The sequence below is a fragment of the Vulpes vulpes genome, chromosome 12 (assembly GCF_048418805.1).
Source record: "Vulpes vulpes isolate BD-2025 chromosome 12, VulVul3, whole genome shotgun sequence".
Classification (NCBI taxonomy): Eukaryota; Metazoa; Chordata; class Mammalia; order Carnivora; family Canidae; genus Vulpes; species Vulpes vulpes.
Genome location: NC_132791.1, coordinates 78,350,124 through 78,369,548, shown reverse-complemented (window position 1 = coordinate 78,369,548; position 19,425 = coordinate 78,350,124). Strand labels below are relative to the sequence as shown.

Genomic DNA, 19,425 nt, shown 5'->3' with positions numbered 1-19,425 from the left:
ATCCAGAAGCAGAAACAGAAGCAGCAACAGTTGACTCGAGATGCGACACTTTCTTTTTTTTTTTTTAAGCTTTTATTTTGGGTTGTTGTTGGTGTTAAAAAAAGAAAGCATTTAAAATCTTCATATCAAAAAAAGTTACAAGGATGGATAAAATGACACAATATCTGGGATTTGTTCCAAAAATAATCTGGAGGGGAAATAAGCAGGGGGAAGAACAGACAAAATGAGACTGTCCATGAGTGGACATCATGGAAGTTGGGGGATGGGCTCATTGGGAGCCGTTATAGGCTTCTCTCCATTTGTGCTTGAAATTTTTAGGCTGAAAAGTTGAGAAAATATTACAACCCAGGAAGTCCTGGGAGACGGACCTGCTATCCTCCTCTGTCTAGTACTCAATCCCAAAGAAAATACAACCAGCAGACAAATCTAAAGTTGTCAAATCAATGCCAAATACCAACCATCTGTAATGCTACATGGCAATGCATTGTCCTGAGACAAGAGCTGGCTACCTAAAGGAACCTGTTCTAAAGGATTAACAAAACCAACTCGGAGAGAGCAAACCCACCTAATTCATACTTCCTACATAAGTAGACTTATGTACACAGCGTACGTAAGTCTTTACATTCACAGCATATATACTTTTCTTTGATCATCGAGGAGAAAAGGAAGGGCTGGGTACAACAAGAAGGGGCCCTGCGTCCTCTACAGCTGCGTCTCTGAAGGAAGACGTTCCATCACTTCCCTGACTGGGCCCTGGAATTATGTGAGCAAACTCATTCTAGGGCCTGGAAAATTCTACATTGCCAAACACAGATAGAAGCATGACACACAGAATAATGCCATTTGCTACAGGCACAGAGATGGAAAGAAGCCCTTCCAAATATTCAAAAGAATGGACGCTGGGGTGGATTGAATGGGACAAGTCCTGCAAATCAGAAGAACTAAATGGTAGGTCCTCCATCCAGTTAGGTGGCACTCCTTGCTGACTTCGAAACACAAGGCAGGCAGCACCTTGCAGAGATCTGTCTCTGATACTCAAGATGGCACAAAAGCACAGGGGAAACCGTCTTTTGGTCTTTTAAATCAGAGTTGTTTCATTCACCCTCAGTGGTGTCCGTCCCAGAGGCAGCATCATTTAGTTTCTGATCCTCAAGAGGCTTAGCATCCTAGGAATGTGAAGGGGGGGAAAAAGAGAAAGCTGTGTCCAGCTGATGCTTTAATTCTGGCTGGATCCAAAGCCACTTGCCCCAGATCGAAACTATTTTCAATCTCAGAGAGAGAGAAGGAGCCAGTCCAGATGCAACCCACTTCTAGGGTCTTCTTTCTTAACTAGCTATCTGCTGAACTTGACCTCACAGAGTATGGATGTGTTTAAATGTCAATCATAACAAAGGGATAGACAGTTAAGGATTTTAGAGGCAAGATCATTTTGAAACAACAACAGATTGAAATAATACTCTGGAAGGAAATCTGGGACCACCAGGTTTTTATAAGACTAACAGATGGCTTGCTGAGTGTCTGCTGGTGGATCCAGCTACTACTTATCAGCAATCTAGATGCCTGGAAATGGGAGCTGCTCTCTCCACTCGCTTTCTCTAAGACACCTGCTGCACGTGGGGTCAGTTGTGTCTTGAAATTTAACACCTCTTGCCCATTAAGCAAAGCCAGTCAACTCTGCAGACAAGAGTTTGTTGAGGGAGTAGAGATGTTTTCATGGGGGTATTAGACAAGCAGCCTTCATGAAGGAGTCCTGAACTGGTGCTTTCAGATTCAGAGCACTCCTACCTGCTACTCAGAGGGAGGTGGTACCTACAGCTGAATTAGTCTGTGCTGAGCACTGGAGGACCTGGAGAGTTGGGGCTTTGCTGGCCTCAGCTGCCTTGGGGACAGATATCCCTAGGGGTTAGGTGAGTACCATTGAGAAGGATAAGATAGAAAAGCCTTGGAAATGTCCTTCCAATGCCCTTGAGAAGACCCCATTTTATAAACAGCCATTCAAGGGGGTGAGACAGCCTTCTGCAGGTTGAATCCTAGCTCACTACTAGCACCTTATTTTCAAACCTACATGATAGGACAGGTAACCAAAGAATTGCTCTTTCATGGAAAAAGATCCAATTTATCTTCTGTATGGCAATATCAGAGTGGCCAAGCCAAGAACACAAGAAGTGATGGCAGTGGGATTCAGGACAAAATTCAGGTTCTGTCTTCTTGTGCAGCCTTTGAAAAAGTTTAATTTGCACGCCCAGTGGCAGCATATACGTTCCAGTGTAGCAATAATAACATCAGGATTAGGACTTCCCACCTGAGAGGAAATCATCCCTTTTGCTCTGCCCTCCCACCAAGTCCACCTTGAGCTGTCTGATCAGGAACAGGGTTGAGGAGGCTAACTCTGGTGGAACTGGGGGTCCCTGGCTTCTAGAATACAGATGATGATGGATGAGTGATTAATCTCAGGTTCCAACTCCCTGGTTGGGACTAGACCAGAGAAGGGAATCTCTGGAGGCAGCACCACAGGTGGGGACAGGAGTGCAGGGGTGCAGGGGTGGGGGTGGGGAGATGGGCCTGTGGCTCCCACATCAGGGGTTGCCTAATTCGACTTCAGGCAGGAAGGGACTCTATCCAGTAGCATCTCCATGAGATTGTGATCCTCAAAGTATCTCCCTTTCACATTTGGGATTACAAAGACTAACTCTGGGGCTGAAGGAGCCCAGACATTCCTCAGGGCTGCTAATTTAACTCCTGATCATCATAGTTGCATTGATCTGTTGTTAGGGAAATATAGGTGAACATGCACTCCTGGTGTTTAAAAGTCAGGGCCACTCAAATGATGATTGGTTACTGGTTCTGTGTGAAGATGGGGTAAAACAAAAAGATACAACTATTTTAAATAGAATGTTGGTTTCTTTCTCTCTTCAAACCTAATCTGATTTCCCTAAAATGGTACTTACTTTTAGAATATCATCCAAATGCATGATTTCTTGGTTCAGATCCTGAAACACTTTGTACTGCTCTTTATGTGGCTCTAATGCAAGGAAAAGCCCACTAAATGCATCCTCTAAGCTTCCATCTAGGAAGGATCTACAGCCTTCGGATTCTCCACTGACAGAGCCCTCAAAGAGCTGCCTCTCTGTGGCCACTGGCACCTCCGCCGTGGTGAGCCTCTTGACCAGCTGCTTTGTGATGTTTCCTTCAAAAGTGTCCAGTTCCACAGGCTTGAGCTCAGAGGCCTCGTCAGACTCCTGCAGGAGCGCCTCGGCCACATCCTTCTCCAGGAACAGGTGCTTGGTGGCAGCACCGGCAGACGCTCGGCGCGTCTCAGGGTTCCCAGGCCCATCTGTGTCCTCCTCCGGGTGGGGCTGTGACTCTCGGCCTTCTCTGGAGGAGTTCCTGGAAGATGCTGAGCTAGAGTCATCCGTGCCCTCATTCTGGGAGCACAGGCTGCTGTGGTTCAGCTCTGCAGGGGTGACGGTAATTTCTGGATTTGTGGAGCATGTGTTGGACAGAGAGCCAGCAGGGTCAGGGGTGAGGGCACAGTCCCCATTGGGTAGGTCACTGAAGCTGAGACACAGGGGTGTCTTCTCAGCTGCCTTTCCATGTTCAAAGACGTCATCAGGTAGATTAGACTGCGGATAAAAGACAACTCGTTATTATTTTAAATACAAATGATGTGTTTGGTAAGGGTACCTGGGTGGCTCAGTTGTTGAGTGTCTGCCTTTGGCTCAGGTCATGATCCCGGGGGCCTGGGATTGAGTTCTGCATCAGGCTCCACGCAGGAAGCCTGCTTCTCTCTCTGCCTTTGTCTCTGCCTCTCTCTCTGTGTCTCTCATGAATAAATAAATAAAATCTTAAACAACAACAACAAATGATATGTTTGGTGCGGTTTATTTCCAGACAAGATGCCAAGCCATTAAAAGAAACAACCAGCACTTTCATAATATTAACTTTTTATTTGTTGATTTTGTGTGTGCATATGTGTGTGCGGTTGCATGTGTGGCAAAAGAAAACAAGCCCTTACAAACTATTTCTGGTGCTGCATCTAGGTGAAAGTTCATTATACTATTATTAGGTTTGATATTTTTCAAAAGAAAAGATTGGGGGAGTGTGGGAACAGAGCCTGTTTCCTAAAATCCAGGATCTCACAGTATTTGGCAGCCATAGTTCTGAATAACACTACCAATTTTTTTTTTTTTTTGGCATTTATCTTAAAAGACTTTCCAATGTTCATGCTAGTTCACTCAAAAGATGTGATGCTTTGTTCTGCTTCACTTCTCATAAGTTATTTTAAAAGAATCTCTATCCACAAATCCTAAGCCCTTGAAAATGTTCTATTAATTTAGTAACCATGCCACAAATAACCAGAGGCCAGAAATATACTCGCACAGCTTCTGTAAAAATGGAAGAAAAAAGATGAATAAACCTGAACATCTCCCAGGATTGCAAAGCCAGAACTCTCAGGGTGTCTGGAAACACCAAGTTGTCTTTTCAAGCTGACCCAGGCTGGGTCAAGCACACTCTGTGATTCATGAAGCAGAACGCAGAACGCAGAAGGGAGAGAGGTTACAAATATCCAGGTAATCAAGATAATTTATTTGTGCAGGCATTAAAATGATGTCTAGGTCATCTCTTCCTATGCTGTGGTCTAGGTGGTATCTCAGCGCCAAATGTGGCTCCATGGAAAAAGTGTTCTAGTATCTGAGAGCAACTCCTTTGAAATGGATAATTTCTCTTAGGTTCCAGATTTGATATTTTAAGTAAATGTAAGTACTGGGCAAATGCCTATTTTAATTATATGGAGGGCAAAGAGGGGCCTTGTGGTAGCAGTGGGTTGGGCTACTCCCTGGGCTTCTTCCCAGGGGGTCCCTCAGGCATCTCACAGAAGCCCTGGGTCCTCCAGGTGGTCCTGCCCTATCTCATCTCATCTCCAAACCACACATCCTAAGCAGGCAGTTTGCTTAAGTCAGGGTTCTTATTCAAATTCCAAAGTCCTTGCCAGCCATTTCTCTTGATCCCATGTTCCCAAACCTGATTGGCAGCTATGGGAGTGGCCAACATTGAGTTAGATGAAGCTGGGATGCTCTATTCAAGGGAACTTGAGGTGTGCCATGAGGGGACGAGCCCATCCATGGGTACACGAGAGTACAAGGGGATGTGTCTCTTCTGATTGAGGCATGACATAATGAGGCAGGTCCCCAGCACAGGGATGGTGCTGCCTGGAGACAGGTGGTCCTGGAGCTCCACCCCACAGGATGGGGAGGTGGAGGCGAGGAGGCGGAAGAGCCTTCCAGAAGGAAAGTGTGTGCACAGGAGCAGCTCCTGAAGAGGGTGGTCCAGCTGGAGGGGGGTGGGAGCAGAGAACAAAGAATGGCCAACGGCAGGTATGGCTGAGGCCAGATGGATACAGCCCTCTGAGGAATCTGCCTGTACCCAAAAAGGCTAGAGGAAGCTGCTGAGTTTTTCTCTAATCCTGTTCTCATTCTTTTTTTTTTTTTGGTTTATGCATAGAGACAGAGAGAGAGGCAGAGACAAGGCAGAGGGAGAAGCAGGCATCATACAGAGAGCCCGACGTGGGACTCGATCCAGGGTCTCCAGGATCACGCCCTGGGCTGCAGACAGTGCTAAACCACTGCACCACCGGGGCTGCCCAATCCTGTTCTCATTTAAATTATCCTATTAAAACCTCTACCAACTCCCTCCACAACTTACCGTATGGGAGCATGAATATATGCCTTACATCAATAGTTACGTATGCAACTGCACCTGATATATATGTGTTTTTTTGGTCCATGCGTTCATGCACATTTTCCTTCTAGAGTCTTCCTATTTGCCTGTGAAACTCCCCTAGGTTAGCCTACCTTTCTCACCTGTGTTTTATAATTCAACGAATTAGATGCAATTTTTATTATTATCATTAACCAGAAAACTTTTTAGTCCTTTCCTTTCTCCTTTTTCCCAAAGATTACTTTTATATGTCGGTAAAGAGCAGACTATCCCACGTATAGGTGTTCAGATGAGTACGTGTGCATTCTCTCATCACATGATGTATGACACGTATAATGGAGGTTACCTGCTGCACTCCTGACTACAAATGAAAGAGCTTCTTTTACTAGGGTAGTATAAGCACTACTATAAACTAAGGCTAAGAACCTCTTTGAATCAAAATAGCTCAAGGAATTTCAGCACGAATCCCTCTCCCACTCCCTTGAATGCCAGGTTTTAAGGGCTAAAAGTGTGCGTGAAGTTTATCAGCAATAAACTAGTTCAACTTGGGAACGAGCACCTTTGTGAGTACATCTGCACTTTTAAGAAACAAAAATCTTGTTACCATGGATATCTTGGCCACAGAGGAGAGAGATCACAGCACGAAAGCAGGGATCGTGGACAAGAGGGGGACCAGCCACGTCTGGCAAAGGGGCATGCGTGTGACCACACTTCCCACCCTGGGGACGGGACCCCTGGAACCGTCACCCCGCGAGCAAGAGGGAGAAGGCAGAGCCATGCCCAAGCAAACGTGCCCCGAGCCCCAGAGGCAAGCACCGCACACCGGGCAGGCCACCCCCACTCACAGAAAACTCTAGCTCGGCCTCGGGTCTCAGCCTGAGCGAGGGCAGGTCACTGAAAGAGCGGCTGCGGTACAGCTTGGCAAGGAAAGTGTCCTGCAGGGCACTCCAGACAGACAGCCGCCCTGGCTTGGCTGCTGGGGGACACAGCCGCCTCTTCAGGTGTCAGAGCGAGGGGAGGGGGTTAGCGGAAAGCATCGGTTATGTTTTGTTAGCTTTTTGGCAAGCATTTCTGATTAACACAAGGGGGCTGTTATTCGCATGCACTCCTTGGAAAGGCTGACCTCAGAGAATCTTCAGGAAAGTCTGTAGGTTATCAGAGCAGTAAGGGGTGGGGGGAGTAGGGGAGAGGGAAGACAGGAGGCTGGCGGCCTGCGTGCAGACGGCCGAGGGCATCTCAGAACGTGCTTCTCTTAGTGGCTGTTTGGGTTGGGGCCTCGGAGATGAGCGCCGGCAGGAGTTGCCGAGGACCCTTAACAGTGGACGTCAAGGGCTTCAGACGCTGGGCGCAAGCCCCGCCCGGGGGTTCAGTGTTTCTCCTCCAGGAATCCCAGGGAACTTACAAAGAAAGAGTGATCCTTCAAAGTGGGCGTCTCCGGGGTGCCCTGGCTGTACATGGACATCCTCCTCTGGAGGGCTGCCGCCTTGTTCCCGGTGCCCGAGGACGGCGTCACGTCCTCCACGTCAAACGGGCTGCAACACAACAGGTCCCTGTGAGGGCGTGTTTGTCAGAGGCCCCTTCTGACCCCTGGACCACAGGCTGAGAAAGCACCTGGTCACGCTGAGGTCAGCTCAGATCACTGGGAACTGGGCTGGTTCTGGCCAAACTGGTCCGGCAGAGGACAAACCAAGATAAAAGAGAGTGGAGCAGCCAGCGGAGTCCAGACCCACCCAGGGGACCACAGGTTGGCTCTGAGTACAGTTTCTGTCTCTGCCTAGACACCAGGCAAATGTGTTTCTTCATCAATATCAGAGATGCAAACATGCTAATGCTTGTGCAACACAAGACGCTGAAATCTGTAAAAACTCTTTGGGCGGGATCCCTGGGTGGCGCAGCGGTTCGGTGCCTGCCTTTGGCCCAGGGCGCGATCCTGGAGACCCGGGATCGAATCCCACATTGGGCTCCCGGTGCATGGAGCCTGCTTCTCCCTCTGCCTGTGTCTCTGCCTCTCTCTCTCTCTCTCTCTCTCTCTCTCTCTCTCTCTCTATGACTATCGTAAAAAAAAAAAAAACAAACAAAACAAAACAAAAAAAAACCTCTTTGGGCAGTTGACAGGCTCTCACGTGACTAGGAGGAGCACAGTGGGTCTGCCCTGGCACCACTGGTCATCATCACGCCATCGGATTCATCCAGCAAGACGGATGATCTTGCATTTGCTATGTCTACGACTACAAATTACCAGGAGGGAAGGGGTGGATAGTGTCTCAATGACAGATGGCAGGGTCTTTGCTGCTTCCACGCCAGCCCTCCACGCTGGAAAGGGGACCCTGACCATCAACGCTCAGCAAGGGTGCATGGCATCAAGCCCCTCGAGGGGCCTGGCATCAAGCTTTGTGGGCAACCAGTGTTTAATAAGCTGCGACCCTTCTCGTGAGGTGCCTTCAGAAAACCACCTTGAAGCTCACTGCTCTGACAAAAGGTGTCTCTTGCCCATTGGAAATGTTCTATTTCAGCAGAGTGTGAAGGATATGGAAAATTTCCCCAAGCAGCATTTGCTATTTGAGCTAAAGGAGGACAGGCGATGGAAACACCATAGTGAGAATCGGGATCTTTCCAAGGGCAAGATATCTCCTCCTGGACAGTGATTTTCTTTCCAAATTACCTTAAGAACTATATTTCTTTATATATATTTAAAGGTTGACAGGGAGGGAAGGCAGCTGGATAAAATATTTTAAAATAGGAAGTGGAGGGGCACCTGGGTGGCTCAGTGATTGGGCATCTGCCTTTGGCTCAGGCTGTGATCCTGGGGTCCTGGGATCGAGTCCCACACTGGACTCCCTGCATGGAGCCTGCTTCTCCCTCTGTCTATATCTCTGCCTCTCTCTCTGTCTCTCATGAATAAATAAATAAAATGTTAAAAAAATAAATAAAATAGGAAGCGGAAGAGGAGAACAATGATAAGATAGAGGCTTCTCCAATTTATGGAGATGATGGTTCATGAACATTACTCGGTGAGCCCATGGACAGATCTCTGGGCCCTGTGAGGTTCCCACCCGGGACTCGATGGGATGCTCTGAGAGTCTCCTTCTGTGACCAGCTCCCTGGGGACGCTGATGGTCTAAGCGCCACCCCCAGAACAGCACCAGGCTGCACCATGTGTCTCTAACATGACAAAACTGAGAAAGACCACTTACTACCAGGTGATCTCCAGGCTCAGCTTGATGGTGCCAAGGTCATTGATGTCGACTGCCATCACCTGAGGTCGGGCGGCGAACAGCTCTTTGGTCTCACAGGTCACGCTGCCAACCAGGAGGTGAGTTGCCAGCCCTTTGAGTTCTGTGACCTGGTGAAAGAGGCGGGAGGGAAGGTCTTATGGGGAGCTGTGCCAGAGTGATGCTCTTTGCCACGGGCTCGGGGTGCAGGGTGACCTGCAAGGCAGGGGTGGGAGTGGCAGGCGAGAGTCACGCCCAAAGGTCCCCACCAGTGGGTCAGCCAGGCACGGGCCAGGAATGGCAGTGACAATACTGAACCTTGATGGAGATGAATCCGACGATCAGGGGCAGGAACACCACCTCTTCCCCATCCCAGCTCTGCCTGCCGTTGGCTTCTATCTTGCCTTTTAGTTTCCACCTCTGTCGGCCGTACTTCATGAAGATCTGGGGAGAAGACACCAAACCTCAGTCTCTAGGGCCCTCCCCTGCCTTCCTCATCCAAACACCAAGATAAAAAGGCAGGGAAGCAAAGCAGGTGCCTGTCCTCCCCTGCTGCATCATCCTCAACCCATCCTTTTGATGGATTCTTCCAAATTGCCTGGGGTCCAGGGGGTGGAGCAGATGGGGAGTGCGAAAGAGGCTTTCAAAGGGGAGTGGGGTCTGCTCCCCTCAAAGAGGGCATGGAGGGTCTGCTGTGGGAAAAGATCATCACATCGCATCCTCCATATCACCACGGTCACGGTGACCAGTTCCTTCCCCTGTGAGTCTCATTGGACTCCCCAGTTTTTTACAGGGAGGAGAACTCGGGCTCCTGGGAGGCTCCGTGGGTTAAGTATCTGCCCTCAGCTCAGGTCATGATCTCAGGGTCCTGGGATCGAGTCTGCTTAGGGCTCTCTGCTCAGCAAGGAGTCTGTGTCTCCCTCTCCTCCATGCTTGTGCTCTCTCTCGCTCTCTCTCTCTGTCTCTCTCTCATGCTTGATCACTCTCTCAAATAAATTTTAAAAATCTTCAAAAAAGAAACCCATAAAACAAATGCAAGGAGGAGAAACCACCAGCTAAAATCCACTTAGCTGCCAGAAGCAAAAAAGTAAGTTCCTCTCCTCCTGGATGAGGAAGACAGAACTGGGCGGATTCTGAAATCTGACATATTCCCAGGAGAGGGTCTCCCACTCTCTCTTTGCTCAGACAGAAAGATACTCCTTCCCCTGCCCTCCCCAAGAAGAATGATCACAGAGGGTATTAGAAGAGACATTTGGATGAAATAATTAGGGAAGTTCCCTCTGAAGAGGGAAAAGATAAAAGGCTTTTTACTTCATGGAGTGTATCTTTCTAAAGAAAGGTCTAGAGTCTAGTATTCTTCAATCCATGATATTTACGATCATGATTCTAGATTGGCTCTTGCTTCAGGAGAAAAGACCACTATCAGGACAACATTAGGACACTAGGGAAAATCTGAATATAGATCGTATAACAAGCAATGGTAGCTAAAGGGCCAATGTTAAGTTAGCTATGTTGAGAATTGCACAATGCTAATAGAAGAGCACGTCCTTCCATTTTTAGGAAAATAATTGAGGGGCGAGAGGTCCTGATGTCTGCCCATTAGTCTAAAATGGGTTCAGCAAAATAACAACAATTATAGTAGTAATAATAAAGCAAATGTGGCATAATGTTAAAAATTCCTAAAATTGGTGTCTGGATGAAGAGTATGTGGGCATCTTCTCAAACTTTCTTTTTTTTTTTCAAAATAAACAAATATAAAAGAAAAAAAGGCAATTTGAAATTTTGATAAAACAATGGCAACTGACGCCTGCCCCTCAAACCCTCAATCCCAACACACAGACCGACACGATACTTACTTCATACTGATCTCCAGGACAAAGGCGAGCAAATCCAGCCAGACCTGCAGGCAAGCAGCAGGGGCATGAGGGGCAGAATAGGTCTCCACTCTTCACACACCCACCCTGGCACATTTACCAACCCGAAGCGTCAGACCTTGGTGAAAGCCCGTGCAGTAGTTTTAGAGGGCCGCTGGAGGGCACAGCCTTTGCTGGGAATCCCATCTGTCCAGGCAGGAGTAAACATTCCTGGCTGGGCTAATCACAGGATGATTTCTGGGGCGGAGACAGCTGCTGGGCAGGGGCTAGAGCTCTCTGTGCCTTTGGCCCGTGGGAAGTCCACCCAGACTCCAGGATCAGAGAATTAGGGCCAGAAAGATATATTCACTTATTTACTCAAAATATTCCCATGAAAACAAACTGCTCTCTTGTTTTTCTTTCTGTCCCAAGATTTGTGATTTTTTTTTTTTTTTTTTCTCATTTGGGTAAAGAATCCATGGTCATGTTCTACTTTGTCTCCGATTCACCCACTCCTGCGTTTTCCTTCTCCTATTTACGGGGCATAATGACACCGCCATCTACTGTTTTTTGAAACCACTTAAAATGGATTATCATCTACACAAAGCCAGTGATTAAGAAAACAAAACCGTGGGATGCCTGGGTGGCTCAGCAGTTGGGCGCCTGCCTTCGGCTCAGGGCGTGATCCTGGAGACCCGGGATCGAGTCCCACATCGGTCCCCCTGCGTGGAGCCTGCTTCTGCCTCTGCCTGTGTCTCTGCCTCTCTCTGTGTGTCTCTTATGAATAAATAAATAAAGTCTTTAAAAAAAGAAAAAGAAAACAAAACCAACCAAACCAAACAACAACAGCCCACAGTCCCCAGATGGAGATGGGGCCCCCTTTTGATCACGCCATCGGCACGTCATTCCTAGCTGGGTCTGCGCAGTCTGAGATCCAGCCCCATATTTGGTGTAGCCCCAAGAATAAGTCACGTCACACCACTGCTGTGGGCCATCCCAGGGACCCTAGGTTTAATCAGTCCTTTTCTTTCTTTCTGTAGATATTTATGGAGACTCATTTGTGTGGGAGGATCTATGCACTGGGGTAACAATCTGGAAATTAAGAGAGACTTCACTGATACCCAGAAAACAGAACAAAATGCAGTTAATGTCCACAGAGACGAAACGGACAAGGACTAGAGGCAGTGCGGGAAGCTAAGGCTGAAGCTGATTTCTGTTTTATCCTCCAGTGAGCCGCCTCAAGATATTAGCTGCAGTGTCTTCACCTTTAGAAGGGAGTTAACAGTGTCCTCCTCACAGAACTGTTTGTAAAGACAATTGATTGCATTAGGTCCATAGTACGTGCTTAATCTGTAATAATTATATATTCGGCAGTGGGATAATACTGTTGATTCAGCATGCACCATATACAGCTAATTTAAAAGACTTATCTGTATGAAACAACAGCAAATTGATACACATTGGAGAGGAGAACAGTAATGAAGAGACAGTAAAAGGAGGTTCTTTCCTATATTTTGAATTTTTGTAAGACTGTATTACTTATATAATCAAACAAGAAATTCTGTCCCATTTAATGTAGGATAGTTTCATGGAGGAAGGGAGCATTTGAACAACAGAGTGTCATATCACCCCAGGCAAATGAAGGCATGGGAGAGAGGGCGCTTCTGGGTGGAGGGAGTGGCCTGTATTCACTCAGCAATATTTTCAGAATACCTACTGTGTGTCAAGCATGAATAAAGTTGTGGGGAGGAAGGTACACACGTCATACATGCACAATAAACCTAATGGAATAAACTCATCAACAGAGGCTTATCAGTAATCTTGGCTTTGTTTCTATGCCAATCACAAAACAAAGCCACAGACAATATTTTAATCAAGGAATGAAACACATTTAATAAAAATGGGCAAAAAAATCTTTAGGACTTTCTCATTTTCTAATGAAAAGAACCAATACAATTTTAGGATAAAGAATTCCACTTAAGGATTCAGTACAAATGTTTATATAAAATGGAATATTACTCAGCCTTAAAAAGGATGAGATCTTGCCATTTGTGAGAACATGGAAGAAGCTAGAGCGTATGATGCTATGTGAAGTAAGTCAGGCTGAGAAAGACAAACACCATGATGCCATTTATATGTGGAATCTAAAAACAAAACAAATGAATAAACAAAAAGCAGAAGCAGAACCATACATACATAGGACAAACTAATGGATGCCAGATGGGTGGGGGGTGGGCAAGATGGGTGCAGGGGAGTGGGAGATACAGACTTTCAGTTATGGAATAAATAAGTGATGGGGGTAGAAAGTACAGCATTGGGAATATAGTCGATGATACTGTCATAGCGTTATATGAGGACAGATGGGAGCTACAGTCATGCTGAGCACAGCATGACATATAACTTTGTCCAATCATTCTGTTGTACACTTGAAACTAATGTAACACCATGTGTCAACCAAACTTCAATAAAAAAAAGAAGAATTCGGTACAGATGTTTAGATGTCTTTAATAAGATAATGTTTATAAACTAATATTAAGTAAAAAAGCAAAAAGACAAAATTCAAGTGTGACCTCCGCTATATAAAAATGTATCCAGGGGCGCCTGGGTGGCTCAGTGGCTGAGTGCCTGTCTTCGGTTCAGGTCATGATCCTGGGGTCCTGGGATCCAGTCCTGCATTGGGCTCCCCACAGAGAGCCTGCCTGCCTATGTTTCCACCTCTTTGTGTCTCTCATGAATAAATAAATAAAATCTTTAAAAAAATGTATCCATAGGAAAAAATTCTAGAAAAACATACCAAAGGTATGTTTTATTTACCAAAGGTAGATAAAATAATTATCTGTGATAATCTGGGATTATGAAGAAAGTGAAATTTTTGGACGTTAAATAGTAATTTTTATTGGATTTTTTCAAATATCATGTGTTTATTTGAAAAGAAAAAATATATGAAAAAGGTCACAGGTATCGGCGGGCAGGCAGTGTATATGCAGAAAAAAGGCTACTTGGGTATTTGTGACATGGTGGAGAGATTATATTGTGCCTTTAAAATTTCTGGTATCTTTGCCCGTATTTAAAAAAAAAAATGAGAAGGTATCATTTAAAAATCTAAAACGGATTCGAGAAGAATAACCCCTCACTTTTGATAGAGGCGGCTGGAGAGGAAATAACTGCACAGCTGGCACAACAGCAGCCCTGAGACTCCTAGATCCCTTCACACACAGGATGTCCATTTGGGCAGCAGAGTCCTGGGTGGTTCAGTTTCCTCAAGCTGCCATTCACGATCCTTGAAGTCTAAGTTCTTTTCATATCAGTTTATTTATTATTTTAAAAAAGATTTTTATTTACTTATTCATGAGAGACACACAGAGAGAGGCAGAGACACAGGCAGAGGGAGAAGCAGGCTCCCTGCCGGGAGCCCCATGCAGGACTCGATCCCAGGACCAGGATCACGACCTGAACCGAGTGCTCAACCACTGAGGCACCCAGGTGTCCCTTGAAACATGTTTTCATATTAGTTTAAACATGATTTAACCCGTGTAAAGATGACGAGGGTGGTATCACAATCACACAATTTATTCTGCCTTTTGTGACTGACTAGCCAGGGCTAAGAAGATAGACGGGGTCCCGGGAGGCTTTAAAAAGCACCTACCACTACCTGCCAGTAGATGGCAGCAACTCACCAGCTCCCTCTGCCTCCCTACGGGAGAGCCAGGCCACCTGGGACTCTTCTAACTACTAGAACACAACAAGGCACTTTAAAAGATTTCCTGAAATAAGAGTAGAATTTAAAAAGTCAGTTTTCACTAATCATTTTCTGGAAGATTTAGTCTTTTTTTCCCAATATGTCATTAAAAAAAAAGCACAATTCACTGGTTTTTATAAGTCAGAATGGTCAGACATGCCAATTCTAAGAAAATCCAAAGTGCACTTTAAAACTTCTGCAAAGGGCACCTGAGTGGCTCAGTGGTTGAGCATCTGCCTGTGGCTCAGGTTGTGATCCTGGGGTCCTGGGATTCAGTCCCGCATCAGGCTCCTGTGGGGAGCCTGCTTCTCCCTCTGTGCATGTCTGTGCCCCTCTCTGTGTTTCTCATGAATAAATAAATATAATCTTAAAAAAATAAAACCTCTGCAAAGGGGCACCGAGCAGCTTAGTTGGTTGGGCACCCAACTCTTCATCATGATTTCAGGGTCATGAGATCCACCCCTTGTGGGGCTCTGGACAAGTAGAGAGTCTGCTTCAGGATTCTCTCTGCCCCTCCCCCTACTCATACTCAAGTGGTCTCCCTAAAATAAATGTAAATCTTTAAAAAAGTAAAATAAAATAAAACCTCTGCAAATTAGTTTAGGTTTCATCCATTGCCAGATTACCTCTGCAATTACAATAGAAGCCTGGTTAAAAAACAAAAAAATCCCCTAAGCAACTGACCTGGAATCAGTGCTGGATAAAGACATGTAAAGGGGAAAATCTTTTGAAGGTTTTTTTCCCCCTCTCAAAATTACCAAAAATTTCATATCTGAACTCATCCAACTGGGAGAAAGGTACTTGGTACTAATGTTTTTGAGTTTATAAGCCCATGTTATTAAACTGAAATGTCTCGAAATTGCTTATAGCGGGCCTGATTACAACCATAATGGAGTCAACTGGCGCCAGCCAGGCAGAGGCAGTCCTGGTGCTGTGTTTCCTAAAGTTCTAGCTGCTGGTCTAAGCCCATCACTGTACTGGTTGCAGAACTGAAACCAACAGTGGGGCAATTAGAGTTACAGCTTGATGTCTTTTAAACCTGGCCAGAGGCCTGCTGGGATTTTCACAGCTGGGGAAAGCTTCATGTTTTCTCAGAAGTTTTGCGATTGCTGTTGGTTGCACTGTCTAGAAAGCTTTCATCCTGGCCACTCTACAGACCATCGGGAGGTTAGCAACCAGGAATGGTCAGGGCAGGGGGCTTTTATTTCTGTGGTGCATCTTCCTGTACCTTTTGGCTGTTTTACTGTAAACACCTATTACTGATCAAATGCCCTTGTTTGGAAGTCCCCGACGCCACAGTATGTAGCCACCCACCCTTTCCTTTCTTGGCTCAGAGACTTCTCTGCCAGAAGAATGCTCCCCAGTTTTTGCTACTTCTGTGATGATCTTCCTTTCCAAAGATAAAAAATATCACACATGTTGACAGCATATACACACAGAAAAGGATGGCTGGGTATTCATGACAATTTTAATGGTGTTTAGCACTGGGTAGAACAATTATGAAGCTAAGGAAGTCACACTTTCTATTCCAAGGAAAAGAGCCAAGCAGCTGAAGGGCCGGGAGCTCTGTTACAGGCCTTCCTGATTTATTGACCAGGCATAAATAATGCAGATTTACTAGCTCCCAGGTAGCTCTTCCCTCTGCCAAGGCCTGGCCTGCCCTGCAAGCTGGAGAGGCAGGCAAGGGTTGGAGATCCACCCCACCTGGAACCTCACTGGAATGAAGCAGTAGCTAGGAGAAGAAATAGTTTTCCTTCAGAAATCACATCTTTTCACGTAGGTCCTGGTTAACACAGTGCTCCCCCTGTAGCCTGACATTCAAGGCAGATTTTTCAACATGCTTTTCCCTCTTTGGTGAATGCTATTCCCCTGCTGTTCATCCACCCAGAGCAGTCCCTCTGGTTCTAATTCAAAGGTTACCCTGGGAAGCCTTCCTGCTTCCTTCCTGCTTCCCTCCCCCGAGACAGGTGAGTGGCACTCCCCCTCCTGCTCTTACCCTGGGGCAGGGGGCTTTGGATCTGGCCACCCCATTGGTCATTTGTTCCATTGAATTAGAGCATATTGGCTCACGTGTCCACTTTTCTCCAGGGGACTCGGGGAGTCAAGGCCAGGGGCCGTTCAGCAGGATAGAGCCTAGTGCTTGGCACTGTAACCCATCAGTTGTTTTTATCACCAATGCATCTGCACCCCCAGGGGCCACACACACACACACACACATACATACGCCCAAAAGGGTTGTTTATTCTGTGTTGGGTGGGGTAAAACGGGAAGTGTGGAGGGTGTGGCAGGAGGAAGTTGGGTTACCAGGTCTGAGAAAATTATGAAATATCCTCAGTTTATGTCAGTGTTGTTTGCTGGGGGTGCTTATGTTTTATCAGAAGGAATAACAGATAAGAAAATAGCTGATTGCAAAGATGTGAAATTTCTTGGCAGTGTGAGATGTCTTCCCTTCCTCAGAAGAGGAAGACTTCCAAGGGGGTGTTCCCTTTGAAAGGCTTCATAGTTGTCACTTCTGGCTTTTCATGTTAGATTAGGGAAGTGAAAAGGGAGAATAATCTAAAATGAAAAGAGAGAGTAAGTTTCAGGCCTCGAGTCCCACTAGGGGAAACCGAGAGCCCAGACAAAAGCTATGGAAGTGGACCAGGTGGGAGAGAGAGAACAGGGAGAGGCAAAGATGAAAAGCTCGGTGAATGGGAGGCCCTGTCAGCCCACCAGGATGACCTTGTAGGACGTGCTATTATGTAGCTGGTGCCCAGATCCCTCTGTAGATGGGGGTGGAGGGTGGGCACCAGCATCATCCTCTCATTTGCCACCATGCCTGAAGCTCCTCACCCACAGGCCTGTGTTCTGGGTCAGAGTAGACCCTCCCACAGAGGAAGAGGCCGTGCTTTGAGCAACAGCTTCTAGTATGGGCTCTGCTCTGTTAGAACTCCCCTACTTGGGGCACCTGGTGTGGCACTACCTTTGGTGTGATCCTGGGGTCCTGGGATTGGCCAGCATTGGGCTCCCCAAAAGGAGCCTGCTTCTCCCTCTGCCTAAGTCTCTGCCTCTCTCTGTGTGTCTCTCGTGAATAAATAAATAAAATCTTAAAAAAAAAAAAAAAAAAAGAACTCTCCTCCTCATAGGAGACTGGGCATGGGGATGGACTAGGAGCAGGAGCCCTGGAATTCAGACTCAAGCTGGACTCTAACTCACTACGTGACTTCTGAGACAAGTCACTGAACACCCTTTCCCACTAATAAAACGGGGGAAATCATCACCCTGCCCAAAACGGATGCATTAGGTAACAGTGAGCATCTGAAATCGGGGCAACCTGGCACTCTGCGTGTTAACAGTGAGATGCGTGTGACCCGAGGCTCTTGAACTGAGAGACCGGCCCAGTCCGGATGGATGGTGCCGAGGTCGGGGGAACACTGATTCCGGGCAGCTGTTTTCTAGAATCAGGCTGCTGCTGAAATCATCCTGAGAGTCTTAAAAAAAAATCTTCTAGGGTCCACTCTGCCTTTCTGGGTCTGGGGCAGGGCCCAGGCAGTTCTGGAGCCTCTGACTCAGGTGAGGACCCAACATGAAGACAATAACGAGAAACGGACGAAGCTTAGTGGGGCAGCAAGTGTTGAGATTCAACACTGAGTAACAGAGTTACACTCAGGTCTGCCCAAGAGAAGGAAGCAGTGCTGGGGAAGGTGAAGGTCGAGGCCGACGTTATTCCAGGAATAATCCATTCAGAGTGGCCCTCTCGTTCTCACGGGGCACCTAGTGCCCGACAGAGACCTTGCCCTGCAGACCAAGATGACTCACTCCAAAACGAAGCTCTCCTGTTGAGCACTTAAAACAGAACAACAGTGCCCCTTCTCTACTCCCTTAATTGAAAAGAGTCGAGGAGAGGGTGGAAAGGGTGATTAAGTCCCCGTTAGCAACAACCCAGGGGTCTAGCGGCTGCAGAACCCTGACAATCTCTTGTCTGCGTCAGTTAATCAGCCCAAACTCAAGACAAGCGGACCTGCCTCTGAGGAGCTGAGAGCTCTGCCGGCAGCACCTGGGGCACACTCCGTTTCCTAAAGCTGGCATGCCTCCTTTGTTCTGAAGGTGCCACCGTACAGAGAGAAACCAATCATGCTTCTAGGCTGGAACCTTCCAGAGCAAACCCCAGAAGTGCACTAGGGAAAAGGAGGAAAATGCACAGTCCTCTGTGGGTTTTCCACTTACAAATAAATAAAATCAAGGAGCGGGTGGGTAGTTGGTGGAAAACATGAGCACAAAGGAGCAGCTGAAATGACACCACAAAGAAGCCAAGAGACAAATCGAGAATGTGGGCCATTCTGTACAACAGCAGTTTCTACACCAAGTAGAGGTAGGAGGAAAACAGGAAGGGTCTGTTTCAGATGGAAGGGAGCCCGAGAGAGACACCTGATGACCAGTTATGACACATGGACCTTATCTGGACCCCGGTGTGAGCTAAGCAATGGTACAAAGCATTTTTGAGACCGCTGGGGAAATTGGATAATGGAGTGGATTAATAACAAAGGCATATTAATTTTATTGGACATGATAATACTTGGCTTTGTGGTTAGGTAAGAAGCCCCCATTCTGGGATCCCTGGGTGGCTCAGTGGTTTAGCACCTGCCTTTGGCCCAGGGCGCGGTCCTGGAGTCCCGGGATCGAGTCCCGTGTCAGGCTCCCGGCATGGAGCCTGCTTCTCCCTCTGCCTGTGTCTCTGCCCCTCTCTCTCTCTCTCTATGTCTATCATAAATAAATAAAAGGTCTTTAAAAAAAAAGAAGCCCCCATTCTTTAAGGGGTGCCTATTGAAATACACACAGACAGACTCATGTGTCTGGGTTATGTATCATCAAAGAGAAAAACAGATGAAACCAATGTGCCAGAGCCTTGCTAATTATGAAATCT

At 46.8% G+C, this 19,425-nt stretch overlaps 1 protein-coding gene across 14 annotated transcripts in view; it reads right to left on the bottom strand.

Moving 5' to 3' along the window:
* The window catches only part of RIPOR2 (RHO family interacting cell polarization regulator 2), a 221,588-nt gene that overhangs the window by 25,296 nt on the left and 176,867 nt on the right, over nt 1–19,425 (bottom strand). For 5 of the 14 annotated variants that reach the window (XM_072729017.1, XM_072729018.1, XM_072729020.1 and 2 more), the window contains 6 exons: nt 10,787–10,830; nt 9,249–9,374; nt 8,913–9,061; nt 7,121–7,250; nt 2,949–3,623; nt 50–1,166 (listed from right to left, as the gene is read on the bottom strand). In XM_072729017.1, coding sequence (XP_072585118.1) covers nt 1,095–1,166; nt 2,949–3,623; nt 7,121–7,250; nt 8,913–9,061; nt 9,249–9,374; nt 10,787–10,830 — 1,196 coding nt within the window. In that variant the 3' untranslated portion in view covers nt 50–1,094. Of the gene's footprint in view, nt 1–49; nt 1,167–2,948; nt 3,624–6,563; nt 6,714–7,120; nt 7,251–8,912; nt 9,062–9,248; nt 9,375–10,786; nt 10,831–19,425 lie in introns of those variants that run through there. The other 9 variants (XM_072729012.1, XM_072729013.1, XM_072729015.1 and 6 more) reach the window with 2 other exon arrangements.